Raw genomic sequence first — 19,693 nt, 5'->3', positions numbered from 1 at the left:
AAAAAAACTTTAGCAAAGAAAGCAATATTGCCATTATCAGATAAAGATTGATTTCATCAATTCACTTAATTGAGCATTTAATCAATATTATAATATTTTATAATATTTTTTTTTATAAAAATAATCCAACGCAAACCAAACACTAGAAAACAAGTTATTTTCCTGAAAAATATATATATATATATATATATATATTTTTTTTCAGAAAACGTTTTGTATCAAAACAAAGGCAATCTTAATAGAATTATGAAACGGGTGACAACTTTTAGTAAAAAGGTTCTTAAAGTTCCTTTTAAGGAGTTTTTTTTTTTTTTTTTTTTTGAGAAAAATTTAAGGAACTCTTTTAAGTTGTAACATACATATACATTTAGATTAGGGTAGAGTAGAATTTCTATCTTGTAAAAAAAAAAAAAAAAAAAGTTGTAACACACAGGCCATACACCCATAGTCCATAGACATAAAAATGAAGTTTTAGGCAAAAGAAGATTATCCTCCACCATATCAGCAATTGTTCAAGTAGTGCGGCCTAGGGGAAAAAAAAAGAAGTGGACTCTGTTTACACCTATAAGGCTTTCTTACTTTTTTTCTCTTTTTAAATAGTACAAAATAACAGCTCATTAAGGTAAATGATTGGAATAAAAATCCAACCATAAATTTCAATTTTGATACGGGCTTATTCCTATAAAATTGGGCCTGTATTCGTTTGGCCCAATTCAGAATGTTGTTTGTTCCGCAAGTATACCTTCTAGCCTAATCTCCTTCATATCTACTCGACTTCAAAGTTCAAAACCAGAGTCTTTAAGTTTATTCAACCATTAAAGAAACCAGTTTTAGAGCTGGATGTCCAAGTTTTTCATCAAGAATCTCCAGGGTATCATCTTTCCTTCACAGATAGTATATATAGTAGTAGTACACTAGTACTACTGTACTAGTATCATCACCATTATATTGCTCAATTTACTAGGGTTTGAGTAATTATTCATGGGGTTTTCTTACGCAAAAGCCAAGTTAAACACATTCAACGCGCTCTCATCTTTCTTTTCAAAGAAAAATGTAGCTTTTGGTGCAGCTAATAATAGCCGGTTCGTGCCAAATGGTTCTACAATCTTGGGTTCAAACTTTTCAAGGTTTAGTGTGGTTCCTGCTGTGGGTTTGCTTGGAGTTGGGGGAGTGCAACGTAATATTCATCAAACATGTCGTTTTCTTCACGTCACAAGGAGATTTTACCAAGCAAGAACAGTGTCGAATTCACTGAATTGGTCAATGCATGTACAAAGATTGATGAGATTTTGTAGAAGAAATTGGGTTGCTTTGTTCTTTGGTGGTTCTGTGGTTTGTACTACTATTTGTTGTGCAAGAATACAAAGAGTCCCATACACAGGAAGGTTTCATCTTGCTCTCATTGAAAACATCGAGGATAAGTTAGGAGAGTATCAGTGGCAGGAGTTTGAGAAGGAAAACAAAGGAAATTTACTCCCTCTGTCAGACCCTAGAACTATTCGGGTACAATCTGTAGCAACAAAGATCATTGCTGCAATGAATAGTGGGTTAAGGCTTGGAACTGAGTTCAAGATCAATGGCCATTTAGGTGCAAGAAGAGATTTTGGAGATAGAGCGGCACAATATTTTGGTTTTAAAGATGCTCTTGCTGAAGCAGGGTTTAAGCATAGCAAAAAGCGGGATCGAAACTTTATATGGAAACCTGCTACTAAACATTTGAACCAAAGAAATTGGGAAGTGTATGTGCTTAATACTCCAGAAATTAATGCTTCCTGTCACCTTGGTGGAAGGATTGTTGTTTGCAATGGGTTGCTTGATGTTGTAGACAATGATGCAGAGTTAGCAACTATTATTGGGCATGAGGTCTGTTTTGGTCATTCTTTAGAATTACAGTATTCATAATTTTATTGGATTTAACTATATGAGAACTATATAGTGCATTTTGGTTTTAAATTAACCCCCTTTTTTGGTTAGGTTGGGCATGCTGTGGCTAGGCATATAGCAGAAGGTATTGTGAGGCTTTTCTTGATGCTTTCCGCTCTGATTGCTCTTATTTATGCTCTTATAAATGGCGATTCAACTTCAAGAGGAAATGTGGATGGTCTTGCAAAGCTTCAAGATATGTTTACCAATTTTATGAGCAGGAGGTATTTTCTTCTCCTTGATCCTCATGTTTAACAGTTTTAGTCATTCTCAATTCATTTTGAATGCATTTTGTTTTTCTCCCCTTGAATTCATGGTGTGTATGTACTATGTAACTGGTTTAAAGAATAAGATAGAAGCTGCATTTTATATTTGAAATTAGGAATTAAAGTTTACACTAGGCTTTTGCATGTTTGTCTGGACATTTTATTTTTGTCATATATAATCAATTAGTTCTTCGAAAAAATGCTGCTAATTAATGACCTTGTACTGAGAAAGTTTCTCAAACATCTTTCCATATTAATAAGGGTCAGGGCTTTCCTCATTGTGTTGATGAGAATTACCTAAGCAGATTTGGAGGATAGGAGGATGCTATATGTGTATATATATATATATATATTTGATAGGTAAAGAGGATGCTATGCTAGTGTCACTAACAGACACTGTTCGGTAATACTCATATCTCCAAACTCAATTGTTATCTACAGGTTAAGAGGGCCTGCTTCCTTAGGCATTAGTTTCCTGAGATTGCATATAGATTAGTGAATCCAAAGGAATGATTTCTATTTACTTGGATGAGCTTTGAAAGCTAAGATATTGCTTTTTATTTATTATTTATTTTTATTTTTATAAAGATCTATAATTGCATTTGCAGATGAATTGGAACCTTCTTATGCTGTGGACTTGCATAATTATTATATGGAATTCCTTTTTTTTTTTCTTTCTTATTATTGATCAAATAAAACCTATATGCATGTGCTTTAAATTTCTTTCCCAGTGTCTATAATTGATATTGTTATGAAATTCTAAATTTTGTTATCTTGATTTTTTCTTAACACTAATTTGTTGTTAAAATAAGGGAAAATTATTTGTCACGTCAAATCATAACAATGTTACATTTTATTTCCTTTACAGGAGAGAAGCGGAAGCAGATTACATTGGGCTAATGTTAATGGCATCTGCTGGATATAACCCTCAAGTGGCACCCATAGTATATGAGAGGAAGCTTGGTGGCGAGGGTGGTATCCAATCGACTCACCCATCTGGAATAAAGAGGGCTAAACTGCTACAGAAACCCAAAGTAATGAACAATGCGTTGGCTGTGTACGAGGAAGTGAAAGGTGGTGAGGGGGTGAGAAGCTTTGTTTAGAATGCTTTTGTAATGGAAATCATAATGCTGTGCTTGCTTAAGAAAATGAATTGGAGATGCATTATACATATTATCATTCATTCTTCAATCATAAGTATAAACCACCAACCATACTTGTATGAATGAATTCATTAGTCTTTCATTTTATTGAATTCTTTTGATTTAAGCCATTACAAGCTAGCTGATACTATTTTTGCTTAGTCAGAAAAATAGATCATAACAGTGAAGGTCATTTTGTTCTAATTCTCGAATAATAGAACCTGTCTCTAGTCTCTAGGTTGCCTGGAGATTCTCTATAAACATTTTGGGGAATCCTCAAAGAACTCTAAACAAATATGTAAATTTTAAGATATTTTTTTTACAAACTCAGAACTAAAACTTGAACAGTTTTTTTCTTGTAAGGTAAAGGTTATTGTTAGGAATGCTATGAGCATATGGATAATGATTGTTGTATTGAGATTTAGTTAGTTAGTTAGTTACAATTCCAAGCATGTTAATCACATTTAGCATATGTTGGAATTATTAATGCACATGGGGAATAATAGAACCGATAAGATGAGGCCATGTAGGCCAATGAGATTAGAGCTAATCTCCTATAGATACATGATTGTAATCCAATATAATATATGAATTGAAGAATAAACCAACTTCTTAGTACATTAGTGCATCTCTCTCTTTCTTTATGGAAGGTGACTACCTCAAATTAAGTCAATTTCCTTACTATTCCCATCAATTCCCCTATAATTCCTATCTATCCCCGTTAGGAACCACCGGGTTCCTAACAGTTATATATATTTTTTTGTTTTTGTTTTTGTTTTTACTTTTGAGAAACTCTTGTTAGGTAAAGTAGTACTGGGTCTTGCCCACAATCATATCAATAGGCCGACTAGTATCATGCTAACGATTGGCTTCCAGAATAATATGCTAAATAGGTGTTACTGTAGATGATAAACAACAATGGTTGCGGTAATCCACCTTGCAACTACATTGTAAACCAATAAAAGCCATTCAAAAAACTAACAATTACAAATAATAAAAAAAAAACTGGCATGGACAATTTTTCATTACCGTTTGGAATAATAGATTAATTAGAACCTGTAATCTAATTTCTATATATAAATCCATAGTAGCAAACCTATCCATGGCAAGAGAAAGAACGTACATTGAATTATCATATACAAAACGTATAATACATGAAGCTCAAAGCTTGGGTTTGCAAGTCAATGTTTCTCAGTCAAGAAGCAGCTAAGATAAGAAGAAATATTGAAGGTTATATGAAGAGCTTTGGAAGCTGCTTCATTGAGTGGAGAGGGAAAAAAATAAACACCAATAGATGCAGAATTCAATCATGTTGATTCCTCCAAGCCATGGCAGAATCAGCTTTGAAGTTTAAAATCCTACTTATTGCAGATACTTGTAGGATCTGTATTCTTGACTATCCAAGGATGCTCCATGATCTTCTGAAGAGATAGCCTTTTTGAGGAGTCCTTCACCAGAAGCTGCACATATTTTCAGATCACATATTCAGGAACACAACTAAATATATTCAATACAGCATTTCCTGTACACCCAGATATCAACATGAAAATAGAGTCAATAGACACGGACTAACATACTCGAAGAATGAGATCCTTGGCTTCTATAGAAACACAAGGGGTGGAAGGAAAGCTCAGGTCAACATTCATTATCCTGGTACAGCCAAATACAAGTTAACAAACTAAAAATAACACAATTTATGGTACAATTTTCTTCCACAGTAATCACACTAAAACAATTATCTCTACCTTACCTTCTAAAGGTATCGGTTTGATTCTCAGCCTCAAATGGAGGGACACCATAAAGGAACTCATAGCAAAGGATACCCAAAGTCCAGTTGTCAACTGCGTAGTCATGAGCCTTGTTCTCCACCATTTCTGGTGCTAAATAATCCAAAGTTCCACACATGGTGCGTCTCTTGGCTCTTGACTGTACAGACCATCCAAAGTCAGCAATTTTCAGTCGACCCTACAGATATAATTATAACTTAGTCAAAGAATTAATTGTCTTGGCTTGATGATAAAGAGCAATCATCATAAAAGAAGCGCTAGAGGTTCAAATCTATTGCATCTATAAATTAAACAGAAAATCTGCAACTTAGTTCTCACTTCCTCAATAATAATATATAACGTTGGTCCAGGTTTGGGGAAAAAATCATTAAAATTTTTTCAACCAATTATAGACAAGTATCTATTGAACAAATAAGAAGAAAATGTGGAATTCCTCTCTGTTTGGAGCTTCTTAAAAGATAAATTATTATTCAAATACAAAAAAGAAACCATCAAGAAAAAGAAAAGAAAGGGAGAGAGTTCAAAAAATTTTCCTATTCATAAGCTCAAGTGTCCAACCTCAGTTGCAATTTCTGCTATAGATTGTGCAGAAAATGCATCCAATTTGTGCCTATAGTAGGTCTACTCATCGTGTAGATAGACAGAAGCTTTAGGCAGAGAGGAATTAAAAACATTGTTCTGTTCATAAGCTCAACTATCGCAATTTCTGCTTTAACATTGTACAAAACAAAGCTACATCCAAATGGTCCCTTAGTAGCTACGTTATTGTATAAATTAGTACCATAGATATGCCCAAGTAGAATTAAAGTTCATACAGAAATACTTACGGCCGACTTATTAAAAAAAAAAAAACAGCATCACCAAAATTTGGATGATTCTTATTTTTGGGCAGGTAAAAAGAAACAGATAAAAATATGAAATTGACTCTGCTTAGAATTTGGGCTAAATTTGTCAAGTAAGAATAGTGCAATTCATGCCAGAAAAAAATTTCCCCACAAAGTCAACAATCAAGAGCCATGGTCTGTATGTTTGAAATGAACTACAACACACCAAAAATATTATCCACTTGAAAAATACACATTTACATCATCAATCCAGAACAGGTTCCTTTATAAAACTAAAAGGACAAAAAAGAAAAAAATGTCATGAAGGATTTTTTAGCATACCTCATGATCAAGCAACAGATTTTCGGGCTTGATGTCTCTGTGAATCACATCTTTCTCATGACAAAACGCCAACGCTTGCGCGAGGCTCAAAATGTACTAAAATTCACAAGGGATATGCATAAGGATACTAAATTTGACAAGAAACAATGAATTAAACAAGAAGAAAGGACAAGAAAACCCGTTGTAACTAAACATATTGAGTAATAATTAACAGTCATGCGCAACACAAAAAGCATAGCGCATATAGTTGAAGCAAACGACAATTATCCCAACATATACAACCACCACCACCAATTATATATATATATATATATACTCAATTTCTCAGTAAACAAACAGAGAAGGGAGAGAGAGAGAGATACAGTGGCAGCTTTGTTCTCAGAGAGAAATCCGCGTTTTCTGATCTCCCTATAGAGCTCGCCGCCATGAGCGTATTCGAGAATCAAGAAAATGCGTTCGGAGTCGTGGAACCAACCGTAGAGTCGCAATATATTTGGGTGGCGAAGAGCGGTTTGAATCTCCATTTCTCTCTTGAGCTGGTGCTGAATTTTGTACTTCTCTATTTGCTCTTTGAATATCACCTTCAACGCCACTATGTATTTGCTCTGCCAATCGAAAATGTCAGAGACTCGGATTCAGAGTTTTGCTTAGGAAATGAAATCAAAAGCAAAAAACAAACACCATTGTTACTTTTCAGTTCACCTTGGCTTCTCTGGCGAGATAGACCCGGCCGAATTTCCCTTTTCCGAGGGGTTTTCCGATCTCGAAGTCTTGCAAGGACCATTGCTTCTTTGGTGATTGGGTTTGGGATTCCATTTCTTTTCGTTTGTTTGGATTTTGAGAATTCAGAATTCCCAGTTTGGACTTGGGGAGAGAGAGAAAGGGAAGCTCAAGCGAATTTAAAAAATTTTCTTACGGTTAAAACGCCGCGTTTAAAACTGCAAACAGAACTAACCAAGGCACTGTTTGGTTTGGTTTGAAGTTTTTCCCCCTAAAACGCAAAAATACAATTTACACCTCATAAGTTTTGATCGAAATCATTTAATTAAGTATATTGAATTTGAAAATTGTCATTTTATCCCAATAATTTTGATAACATGGTAACTTCACCCCATATATCTATTGTCGCTATATCTATTATTTAAATTTCTTAAAATGATTTTGTTCACATATTCTTATATTTAATAAATACTAAGCTATATATTACATGGTTATAAACAAATTCTATTATTTATTTTTATTTTTTGTAATCTCCTCTTTGCTAAGTTTTAAAATATTTTTTGTACTTGAGCCATAGATCATGATATTCATATTCTTATTTGCGGATGATATAGCATATCATGAGTTTCTCTAAGTTTTTCTTTAACGGACTAATTTTTTTTGTACTAGTATTTTGTTTGTAATAAGTAATTTTTTCTTTTGAAACATATTATTTTCATATATATATATATATAGTGTACCTTTTTTTTTGAGATAAGTACAGATTCTTATTTTTTAGTTTGTTAAAAAGTGTAGATTTTTTTTTTTCTTTTGAGAAACATGTAGAATTTTATTAATAGTAGACGATTTAACAACTTTTTTTTGGTAGATAACAAAAAATTTTGATTGGGTTGATAATTTTAAAATTCCATAGTTGGAGTACATATTCTCTTTAAAATACTTGCCAAATTCTATGTCAATTATATGCTCTTTTTTCTTTTTTTCTTTTTGAGAAAAATGTCAATTATATGTTATGTTATATATGGAGTAAATATTCTTTTTAAAATACTTGCCAAATTCTATGTCAATTATATATGCTTTTTTTTTTTTGAAAAAAATTTCAATTATATGTTATGTTATATATACAATCAAACCATAAGCTCATGTTTTCTTAGTATTATGTAATTCTAAAACTCATCTAAATATCAAGCATATAGCTAAAACCGATTTCGAAAAGTATTCAAAAGGCAAGTGTAATCAGTATATTTTGGCTGATATTTCTGGCCAGGAAATATTTGCGGTGGATGGGGGACAAGTAGAGACAGCAAATAAAGCTTGTTAGAAAGTATATGTTAATTGATGAATTTAATTTACACTAATGTCTAGGAGTTAAAAAAAAAAAAAAAAAAAAAAATCAATGGATACATTATAAAACAATGAAATTATCAATATCTAAGGGACAAAATTTGAATTTTATGATTGCTGGCAAAGATACAAGTGCAAGTAGTGTCTCATGGTTACTCTATATGCTCTGCAAGAACCGTCTAATACAGCAATAATTGTGCAAGAAGTGCGAGATGTAACAAGTAGTCAAGAATCAAGATGATGAAGCTTAACATTGATGAGTTCATGTCAAATATAACTGATGAAATACTGGATCAAATGCATTATTTGCATGTGGCATTGACAGAGACTTGTTGGGAAATTGCCTCAAATTCCAATTGTGATTTGGAAAGTCAATTAGGTTTCCTAGTTGAAGAAGGAAAAATTAATTTAGGTTACCTTGTTATAGAAGAAAAGGTTATTCCTTAGTGTGGAAGGAAGTCTATTCCTTATTAAAGAGGTAATATATTCCTAGTCCAAGAGGAAATAGACTCCTTGTTAAAGAGGTAATATATTCCTAGTGCAAGAGGGAATACCAAAAGGGTCTTATAAATAGACAATGCTACAAAGAATTTGATGGTTTTGGCCCACGGATCCTCCCTATGGGGAGAGGGAAAATGGAGCATGAAACCAAGAGAAAGAAAATGGATGTTCGCTTGAGAGGAATGCAAGAGGAAGGAGAGAGCAAAGTATTGCCACCTTCAAGAAGATAGCCAAGGAGGAGAGAGCAAAGAGTTGCCGCCTTTGAGAAGATAGCCAAGGAGGAGAGAGTAAGGTGTTGCTAACTTTGAAAGAGATAATTAGTGTGTGTGAGCAAAGAAAAACAAGAGAGATTTTTCTTTAGCCGTGAGACATTCACAAGAATTATTTTAATTGATTTGATAATAGTAAAATTATTTGGAGTTTGTCCCGTGATTTTTTCCCTTCAAGAGAAAGGGTTTTCCACATAAATATTTGTGTTCTTGTGTGTGATTAATATTTTGAATTGCTAATGTTTGTGATAATATTATATGAAACCCAACAAGACTTTGAGGCTATACCCTGCAGTTCCTGCATGGGGAATTAATCTAGAAACTTTATCGGTGTTTAATTTGGACACAAATTTTACTATCTGCTACTATTTGTTATATTTCTAGTAATTACAATTATTTATGAAGTTTTAACAATGGGCTTCATGAAAACATTACTTTTGAATTTTGATAGTTTGGTAACGTGGTCTCTTTGGTGTACTTCAAGAATGGGAGGTCTGCAGATATGGACGACAGTCTTCTTGATGGCTATAGACTGAAAAAATGGGGATGTGAAAATGTGATATTCTACATGGGCTTTGCCATGGGCAGGATGCCTTATATTTGGGGAAAATATGCCAAAGAGTTTCGACCAGAAAAGATGGCTCGACAATGGAATTTTTCAACCTGACCATTCAAACGTATGTATCGTCTTTTAGTTACCTCATAAATACTTGGGTTGCAGGCGGGCCCTCGAATTTTCCTAGGGAATGACTTTGCTTACCTGCAGATTAAAATAGTTTCAATTGCTCTACTCCGCCTCTTCCTGTTTAAACTAACTGATGATATGAATATGAAAAATGTAACTTATAGGACAATGGTCACTCTCCAGATTGATGGTGGTCTCCATGTTTTTACAATTTCTAGGACAGTCGTAAACTCCAGTATGTGAAGCAAAATAAGTAAATAACGTTCCACTGTTCTCCATTGGTGCTCCTGAAGTGTATAACAACTTAACAAGGAACTTGAATTCAACTTTTAAGGTATTAATAATTGGACTGTACAACACTTTTCAACTGAAGTTCACTATCATCATTGCCTGTCATTTGCGGTTTGTGCACATTTTTACAGTAATCCGGGAAACTAGCATGGAGGGTTATTCTAATACTACTCATTGCTTCATTGTAAAAACTTTTCCTTCAAAACCATCAAGGAATTTTCACTTGCTATGACGCAAAATCATCTACTTATCTGAAAGTTGATAAATCAAATGTGTTGCTCCACCACTAATGGTGAGGCGTTAACAAGTAGATTCAAGGTTGGTTTGACATTGGAAAACTACATTTTTTGGTGTGCTTCTCTTCATGTTTAACAAATTTGTTGAAAATAGCTTGTCTTCACCTGATGTTGCACTGAAAGTAGCATGTTACTTCTAAGTTCTATCAGGAATGATTTTCAGGACAAAAGCCAAGCATTCAACCTAATTATAAAAAACAAGGGGTAATTTTACAGTGCATTCAAACTATCTCCTAGATTTAACATCCCAACAACTTTCTAAATTGTGGATTTTTTTTCCCCAAAGTAAGCTATCCAAATTGTAAATTTACTCCCAACAATAAAATCATATTCTTAACATATAGATTAAATATTTATATTATTCTTAACCATTTATATATTCCTGATCTGGTTCCTCTTCTTAACAAGATTCCATATACCACAAAATGATGACAATTCATAAACCATATATAAACTTCATTCAAATTGTTTTACAATAAACTTTTTAGAGATATAAAGACCAGTCTTGGTAATTGTGCAGAAGAATACAGATCATTCAACAATAGAAAGATTCAGGTTGTGAGGAGTGACATTTACACAATGTAGACAACTAGGATTTGCCTTTTCCTTTTTACCACTCACTGGTAGCCGGTAGGTTTGAATCACTATAACACAGCTTTGCTTTGAATTGTTAAAATCGTAACATGTAAAAAATTCAGTTAGAGCCATACTCTTCATTCCATTGCTCAAGCTCTTCCCACTTGCTTTTGTTTAAGCTGGGTCTGATGACCGTCATTGCCTTATGGAAATCTTCATATCTTAGTGGCCTCACCTGATTTTTAAAGAAAAACAGTTAAGATTAGAACATATAGCATGATTTCTTAAGAAAAGCAACACAACCTAATATTTACTAGTCAAAGTGGAAGGTTTAAATAAACCACATCCGATTGCTCAGATGTATAGCAATTACGCTAACTTAATTAACATACTCTACTAAAAAGCTTAAACCATGTAAACAAAATATCACCAATTGTTGAAAAAAATAAAAAGAGGGTTGATGGAAAATAAATTCCACATTAGTTTTACAGCTTGGACAATTAAGAGGGCTACTGCTTGGACAATTAAAAGGGTCAGTGCATGTTCCATACCAGCTTGCACCCTCATTTTTGGCATATATTAGGAAGTTGTTTACACCACCAAATCAATTTCAGACACAATACGGAGGGAGAATTCTAGAACCATTTAAGAATCAGTTACTAGGTCACAAATAGGGTTACAACTGTATACAAGTTTAGATTACCTGATTTGCTTTGACAGTAAGAATGTTAGCACCTAGCTCTCTGATTGGCATCATTGCAGCCTCTTCGCATAATGCTTGTAGATCACTTCCAGAATATCCTGTCCATCAAGAATAACAATTTGTAATTTCAATTGAACTAGAACAATTTTTTTTTTTAAATGTTGTTTGAGTTTTTGTTTTGCGACAAGTCTCTTAGGTGGCATAATTATGTTACCCTCTGTCACTCTGGCAAGTCTCTCTATATCTCCACCTGTCAAAAATAATGAGAAGCAAATCGTCATCTGATTCATACTTTTCATAATTCAGTGCAGTTAAAAGGGACACTAACAACATTGCACAGGTCACATGAGCTATGCCTGCACAATTCACTTCCTTTTGAGTGCTATATAATGAGATACCATGTTTCAGTAACAGAAAAATCCAGTAGTCTAATTAATTACCTATGTTGAAAAACTTGTTTCAACCAAAGAACTGGCCAATCTATCTGTCTTTTGGAGGCCTATAACTGTTGCTTATAATCACACTAGATATACATTGACAAGTATGTTTTGACTTGCAAACAGATGGGACCAGATATTCAATTTGTTTTACTTATCAAAAAAAAGATATTCAATTTGTTTCATTGATTGGTGCCTGGTACCCCAGCACACCTGCTACAAGTAGATGAATCAATACATGCATCCATACGTATACCATATAGGTCTATCCCTGAACATGGATTCAGGTGTGTATCTCCAGGTGTCAAATTCATTTACTCTCCATATTTTCCAAAGCATAACCATGCTAACTTCATATTGTGCTCACAGAGGTTTTCTACAATGAACTAAAGGAGAACATTAACATAGAGGACTATTTTTATCATGTTGTTGGCTACAATATCATCAGTAAACAATATGCATCTAGGGTACTTTTTGTAATTATGGTAGTATATAAGAGATAGTATTCAGGTGAGAGTGAAACCTACAACTTTCTTATTCTAGTTTCAATCATTCCTAATTATTTTGGATGTTTCTTCTTCTTCTTACAACAAAATAGTGGAGAGAGTAAACCCTACAACTTTCTTATTCCTGTTTCTATCCCTCCCAATTAACTTTGATGCTTTAGGTATCTCAAAATATTGGACCAAACTAGCTTAATATCACACGTGACCTTTCAGATCTACAATAGAAGCTCGATCTAGAGAGGGTGATGATTTAACAGCTAAAAATGAAAATAGTTCCAATAGAGTTTCATCTTTTCTGGGACTTAATAAGAACTTCCCATAAAAATTTATTACTAGCCACTCTAAAAGGTGTAGCCAATTTGGGCAACATTCCTTTCTACCCTTCCATGGGACTCCCAGAAAAAAGAAAAACCTTTCTAGTAGTTTAATGCAACCAGATTTGAATTAAGAAAAAAAAAAAAAAAGTTCTACAAGTTCACTTTATTTTGCCTCAAAAGTAATAACAAAAAGAGTACAACCATAAGCAGCTTTTTAAAGATACTGATAAGAAATATGAATTGTTCGTTTAAAAAAGACAAGCTTCAAGATAAAATACAGTATATTCTTACTGGGTAAGGAAAAGGCCTGGCCCTTGAGTTTGTTCTTAAGAAGTAGTCTTCTAACATTTTCATCTGGTAAAGGTATGTATATTCGCTTCACCTGGTTCAGGGTTTCACATTAAACTGAGTCACATTACCAAAAATAAAATTGAGTAAAAAATTCTGATAATCTGCCAAAAAACAATATATGAAGCTTTCAATAAGGAAAAAAGGAAAACAAAAGCTAAACAATCTTTTAATATGCTAATCTAGTTGTTTGTTGTGTGATATCTTTCTTCACATTAGAATCTTTTTGAAATTTAAAAAACGTGAGCAATTAGTATATTCCAGCCACTACCCTAGGTGAGTTCTCTAGACACTAGGGCTAAAACTCTCTATTTGCCTTCAAGTTGAACTAAACGACATTCATAAGTTCCTTCCCCCCCACCCCTTTTGCCACTCCTTGTACTTTCTGGCCCTGAAGGCTTGGCATCTTTTATAAGTTTGCTCCCACCAAAAAGGACAAGGACATCGAAGCATGAAGAAAGTGACTGAAAACTACTATTACAGTAACTAAGCTCTTATTGCATCAAATGGAAGGCTAAATCCAATTACAATGCAACTTCTATGTATAAATACCACATGATATTAGACAAACCAAAAATAATATAACTAATAATGATTCATTAATATTTATCCTTGAATGTAAAAAAAACTCAGCACTTCATATTTCATAATTTAATTTCCCAAAACAATTGAGTTGCAGCACATTCATGACAAATACTAACCAATCTCCTAAGAACTGCGTCATCCAGTTCTTGTGGCTTATTAGTAGCACCTGCATGAGCATGAAAGCAGAGAAAATTAGAAAATGAAACTGAAGCATTAGATATGCAAATTACATCAATAGAAATCAAATCCAGCAAGGACACCAAAAGAAACGTCCATGGATGTTGGACATGATGGTATACTATTGAATAAAATATGTGGCCTATTAAACAACACCACTGTGAAAGATGCATGTAGCTGACTCCAAAAGGTGAAGACAAAACCTTACTGAATTAAATATAGAGCTCACCAATGACAATTATTACATCATTACTATTAGAGGCCACCCCATCAAATTGTATAAGAAACTCTGACTTTAACCTTCGACTCGCATCATTTTCATTAGCCAATCTTGTTGACATGACACTATCAATCTGTTAACAATCATACAAAAAAAGAATAATTAATTACCATTTCAAAATGTTACAAATTTGGAATAAACAAAAATTCCAATTAAAGCACCATCCCATTCTCCATTTCATAAGCAAACCAAAGAACAAGTCTTAATAATAGTAAATATTATACTAGTTTATATGATGAAAGCAAAGTTAGGTAATGGAACTCAACAACAAACAACAAACCTTAAAATCCCAATTACAAGGAAGAATAACACCAATAGTGCAGATGGTGGTTACGGTGGACATAGCACTGATGGTGGTGGAGGTTGTGGTGGTAAACATCTAAATGATGGTTGAGTGTAAAAAAAGACAAGTTTCTAACATAGTCATTTCACAATGGTTATAGAGTACGTTTAGGAGAGAAAAAGAAGAAGGAAAACACGAGGGAAGCAAAGTTGAACAATGCTACCCAATAGGCCCCTAAGAGCATTCACAATGAGCTCAACAAACCCCATTCTCAAAATTTTGATGAAAAAAACTTACTTTTTCGTCTCCAACGAGCTCACCACTGACTCAACAGATTTTTGCTTTGCTACAGTAACTCAATAATTGTTGACTTACAGTAGCAAAGCTAAATCTTTGCCATCCCTTTTTTATTCCCTCCCAACCAAGACTCTCTCTTCTTCCAGTACAATAAACTGATTTTTACTTTGCTCCACTCTTCTTCTTTGATGCTGGCCCAACGAGTGAGACAGTTGTTCAATGGAGGTCTCCTGGTGGCAGATCAGTATGTTGGTAATGGCAACGAGATGGTACTGACACACATCATGATGGTCCTTGTGGTGGCATGGTTTGGCAATGGCAAGCAACATGGCTTCCAATGGAACTGATTAGATCCAGATCGGACTAATGCATGGGTGGATCTTGCAGCTTACATATTGGCTTTGACGTTGACACTTGAGTTTGTGGTGGTGGCTGGGGGATCGATGATCTGATCTGAGCTGGCAGCAGGGGTTCATTGATTGGGTTAGGACTCAGTTCAGATGGGTTTATTAATGGGCTTGGGTTTAGGGTTCCAGTAAGCTTGGCCATGGATCTTGTTGGTGCATATTTTGTGCATTCACAGATTGGGAGTGATGTTGTTGTTCATTTCTGTGGGTTGAATGAGGAAATGTGGTGATGGAGGAGAAGAAAAAATTTGACATTGAAATAGAAAGATTAAAAAAAAAAAAATGGAATAAAGAATAAAATAGAGAGTTCATTGGGGAATGTAACAAAATGGTTGGCAGTTACAAAAGAAAAAGGCTTTTCTAGCAAAACTTAACTAGAACTCTGTTGAGCTCATTGTGAATGCCCTAATATGTAAAATATGAATTTGCAACCTTCACAAATATTCATGTATTTGATTAATTTTATTGTAAGACAAGATTATCATTCAGATTACTAAATAACAATATGAAACTCAACTCCTAGCCACAGCAATAATTGTTCATTCTCCAATACAATCAATTTCAGCCAACTAAGATTGGTATATCAAGTTCCAGCTCAAGTTCCAAACAAATACGAATCTGAAAAGTGCCATAGGACACAGCAATGCAATGCAAACTTTATGCACTCAATGTTCCTTCATGAACTACACAATCTACTTAAGCATAAAAGGAATAGCATACTTCAAGGAAAACCAAGTATGGTGACTACTAAGACCCTCACAATGTAGTTTGCAGAAAGGATAGCATACTTCATCCATGAAAATTACAGATGGCTGTCTGGATTTAGCAACCATGAACAGAGCCCGTACAAGCTTTTCAGCCTCCCCCACCTATTTCAATGTAAATAAAACTTATAAGACCCTCTCCAATAAGGACAATAACTAAAAGAAGAACCATAGACATCATGATCTTTAAAACAAATTAATAAATCAAGGACAGAGACACACCCATTTTGATGTCAAGGAAGATGCAGAGACGTTAAAAAATGTTGCCTCAGACTCTGAAGCAACTGCTTTGGCAAGCATGGTCTTCCCATTACCGGGTGGACCAAAGAGAAGCAAACCTAATAACATCAGATATTTTCTCATTAAACTAATTTTTGGAGTGTCACTGGTCTGTATGTAAAAGTATTCCAAAGAATTGTGTCATTACCTCTAGCTGGCCTCCGAAGACCAGTAAATAAGTCCCTTCTTTTAGTTGGCAAGATTACCATCTCCATTAAAGCTTGCTTTGCCTTCTCAAGACCAGCTGCAAACAAACTCAAATAAGTAACTTTGTTATTTAATGAGCTACGTGACTACTGAAGGAAACAGAAAATGAGAAAAACAGAGCATTAATAATTTCATACCAACATCTTCCCATTTAACGGACGGACTTCTATCCACTATTGTACTATTTATCATTTCAACCAATTTGTCTTCATAACCAGAGTTAGCTTCTTTTGTAGGTTTAGAGCTTACAACTTTATCTGTCTGATTCCTCATACTTGGGCTGTTTGTACTAAAAGAAGAAGATTTTTTCAAAACATCCTTTCTAGGATACAGTGCAGGGCTCTGAAATAAAAAAGAAAAGCATCTAGGTCATAATCAAGATTATTTTATTTAAAAAAAAAAAAAAGAAAAGAAAAATGGGTGTGTAATCATCGTTGATGTTCTTTAAAAAGGAAACAAAAAAACAGCAAGGCTAGTTTATAAGTATTAAGGACTTGAAGAATAGTAAAAATGAAAGGTGAAGAACATTGTCCAAACACATTTCCAATTAAATAAAATCAAGAAAGGATTAAGTGGGAAAAATTCAACTAAAAATACACCTACTTACCAGAAAAAGCATAATCACGCTTCAAGTGGAAAATATAAACTAAAATAAAAATCTACTCTTATAATTCAACAAGAACAAATACCTTGCTTGTCGATGTGCCACCTGAAACAAGAAGGGGGCAGAAAAGAGAGAGGAAGAAGTATAAGCACTCTCTATAAATCCATATCAACTTAAAAAACAATGCATGATCAGTCTTAACAGTATGAGAAACGAACCTGCACGCCTACTTAAAGCTTGTAATCTTTCTGACACATGACCCTGCCATTTTGATATTTTTTGACGATAAGATTTCACCTTCTCTTGTTCACTGTTACAAAACCATCTATTTAAATAATACAAATAAAGAATGACTACCCCCACACACACATATTTAATAAGTAAGTTTTGACTCCAAGGAGAGGGAGAGATTCGAACTAGTGACTGGCTTCATAAGGTGTGGCCCCCAATTGTTTGAGCTACCCTTTAGAGTAAACATAATTGAAAATAAGGCAAAGAAAAAAAAGAAAGAAGAAGAGTTAAATCCAAAATTCATATTTCCAACTCCACTAGACTCATGCAAAGCATTGGGAACAACTTCAATATCAACAATTTACTTATTTTGGTAACCTAAGTAATTACAAAAAATGTACATTCATGAAATCTGTTTGGTTAACACTTCACTTTCACTATAAAGGACCAATTGCTAAGTTGGTAACGGATGTGTGCACTAGTAGTATAGAGTTATGTGAAATCCGAATCCTTTAAACTAGCCCCTAATCCACTTTCAAAAGAAAAGAAAGGAAAGGAAAGGAAAAAAGTTTTAAAAGAAGAAGAAGAACATGTTCCAAGATAAAGAGTTATACAAAAGATTTCATTTATAGAAGGAAAAGGAGCACTAGTATTGGAAGTACTATCTAACACTCAGATATGAACTTCCTTTGATGTGAGATAACTTTAACAAGATTTGTAAATCTCAACTTGCGAGAAAAGAGTTAATAAATAGACCCAACAATATCCTAAATCTCTTTGATACATAGAGAATGTCCATTCCCCTTTCCAATTGCTGAAAAAATGCCACAACCCGATTTTATCAAGAGATCATTAAAGAAATAAACTAAGATGTTTCACAATCCAGATAGAAACACTTAAAATTCACATCTAATTAAATCTTCCTCAACCAATCAGATCAGAGAGATCTTAAGACGACTATGATGTTCTACAACAAAACCTTAAAGACGCACAAGAACTCTTTCCAACCTGATGACAAATGAAAGGATGTTTTTAATGCTTTCCAATCTCTCCATTGCATATAAAACCCATTCTTTGTACCATTAAACTGCTAACCTGGAAACCTCTCAATTCTTCTATTGCAAAAAAATCTACCAGACCTTTCTAAAATCTACATTTAAGCCCCATTATACATGGGTTTGCCACCAGAATTAATTAACCATATACACGGGTTTGCTAAGTGAGGCCATCTTAGACTAAATTTATAGAACAAAATATGAATGCCCATATCATTTTTCCTAAAGTATTAGACACCAGAGCTAATGCCAAGCTCAGAAAACTCCCATCTAGCTACAATCTGTTCAAGCAATTTCAAAACAAATTCGCCGTAAAAGAGAGGACAAAAAACACCAATTACTTAAAGTTTATATAACCAAAAACAAAACACAATGTACAACTTTCTCAGCAGCAAAACAGAATGCAAACCCAAAAAAAAAAGGGGGTGAAAATAGAATTACCTGGAGGTAATATATGAAGGAGCAGGAGTGGAACTAGCTTCGAGGAGTATTCTCTGGGCGTTTTTGTAGTGAAGAATAGCATCGTCGACTAAGCCCCACTCTTCGGCTCTAACGGCCTTGGCGATCTCTTCCGTTGCCAAGTCGTGGTAACCCTTGAGCTTGTGTGCGACGCGCTCGTTCGACACGCCTTCCATGGTTGATGATGAAGAAGAAGAAGAAGAATTGGGATGGATAGGGTTTGGGTTTGGGTTTGGGTTGGAATCGTAGGCTGGGGAGCTAAAGATTGAGCCAAAAGAGTCGATGAGTTCCTTCAGGAAGCTCATGTCTGAAACACAAAAAGAGGGAAATTTATGTGATCAAGTCAAAATTCAAAAGGCGAAAGCTAAAGAGAGAGCGAGCCAGAGAGAGAGAGAGAGAGAGAGATTCTCACCATTTTTTTTTTCCGAGATGATTTCCGACGGAGTGCTTCAAGCTTGGCTCTGGAAAAATCAAAAAGGGAATTTTTGAGTTCAACAACAAATTTTGAATTACTGTTTTTTTTTTTTTTTTTTCACTTTTATTAATCACGAAAACGAGATTGTGGAATTTGGAGGTGTAAATGGGAATATTAAGTTAAATAAATGGTTTTTTTTTTTTTTTTTGGGAGAATAAATTAATGAAAATTTAATATTTCTTCGTGGAATCGAATTCGTGCTACATACGGGAAATATTAAATGTTAGTAATACTTAAAAAAAAAATTAAAGAAAAAAAAAAAGGGGGCCTGAAGGGCCGAAGAAACCTTTCTTTACTTTCTTTTATAGTTATT

The 19,693-nt window shown here is 34.1% G+C and overlaps 3 protein-coding genes and 1 pseudogene across 5 annotated transcripts; 2 read left to right on the top strand and 2 right to left on the bottom strand.

Moving 5' to 3' along the window:
* The first annotated feature begins 981 nt into the window (after positions 1–981).
* Positions 982–3,308, top strand: LOC126696501 (mitochondrial metalloendopeptidase OMA1-like). The gene is made up of 3 exons (XM_050393227.1): positions 982–1,863; positions 1,975–2,147; positions 3,058–3,308. The coding sequence occupies exons 1-3, from the start codon at positions 982–984 to the stop codon at positions 3,290–3,292; spliced, it is 1,290 nt and encodes a 429-aa protein (XP_050249184.1). The 3' UTR covers positions 3,293–3,308.
* A 1,126-nt stretch (positions 3,309–4,434) lies between these two features.
* On the bottom strand, positions 4,435–7,200 carry LOC126697075 (serine/threonine-protein kinase Aurora-3). Of its 3 annotated transcripts, none has more exons than XM_050393906.1 (6): positions 6,987–7,199; positions 6,647–6,889; positions 6,285–6,380; positions 5,082–5,257; positions 4,909–4,981; positions 4,435–4,791 (listed from the first exon to the last, which is right to left on the bottom strand). In XM_050393906.1, exons 1-6 carry the CDS (start codon positions 7,098–7,100, stop codon positions 4,690–4,692), a joined length of 804 nt encoding a protein of 267 aa, XP_050249863.1. In that variant the 5' UTR covers positions 7,101–7,199; the 3' UTR covers positions 4,435–4,689. The 3 variants fall into 3 exon arrangements, with proteins under 3 accessions (XP_050249863.1, XP_050249862.1, XP_050249864.1); XM_050393905.1 differs by having other exon boundaries at positions 5,082–5,296; positions 6,987–7,195; XM_050393907.1 differs by lacking the exon at positions 6,285–6,380 and having other exon boundaries at positions 5,082–5,296; positions 6,987–7,200.
* Positions 7,201–8,419: 1,219 nt separating this feature from the next.
* On the top strand, positions 8,420–10,190 carry LOC126696500 (cytochrome P450 704C1-like; annotated as a pseudogene).
* A 626-nt stretch (positions 10,191–10,816) lies between these two features.
* Positions 10,817–19,496, bottom strand: LOC126697073 (uncharacterized). The gene is made up of 14 exons (XM_050393904.1): positions 19,318–19,496; positions 18,888–19,212; positions 17,379–17,470; positions 17,246–17,265; positions 16,694–16,898; positions 16,498–16,593; positions 16,293–16,408; positions 16,095–16,175; positions 14,269–14,392; positions 13,979–14,028; positions 13,221–13,311; positions 11,884–11,919; positions 11,670–11,767; positions 10,817–11,201 (listed from the first exon to the last, which is right to left on the bottom strand). Exons 2-14 carry the CDS (start codon positions 19,208–19,210, stop codon positions 11,085–11,087), a joined length of 1,449 nt encoding a protein of 482 aa, XP_050249861.1. The 5' UTR covers positions 19,211–19,212; positions 19,318–19,496; the 3' UTR covers positions 10,817–11,084.
* Positions 19,497–19,693: the final 197 nt, after the last annotated feature.

This window comes from Quercus robur, chromosome 8 (genome assembly GCF_932294415.1).
Source record: "Quercus robur chromosome 8, dhQueRobu3.1, whole genome shotgun sequence".
NCBI lineage: Eukaryota > Viridiplantae > Streptophyta > Magnoliopsida > Fagales > Fagaceae > Quercus > Quercus robur.
Note: the sequence above shows the minus strand (reverse complement) of the source record. Positions and strands in the feature narration are given on the sequence as shown.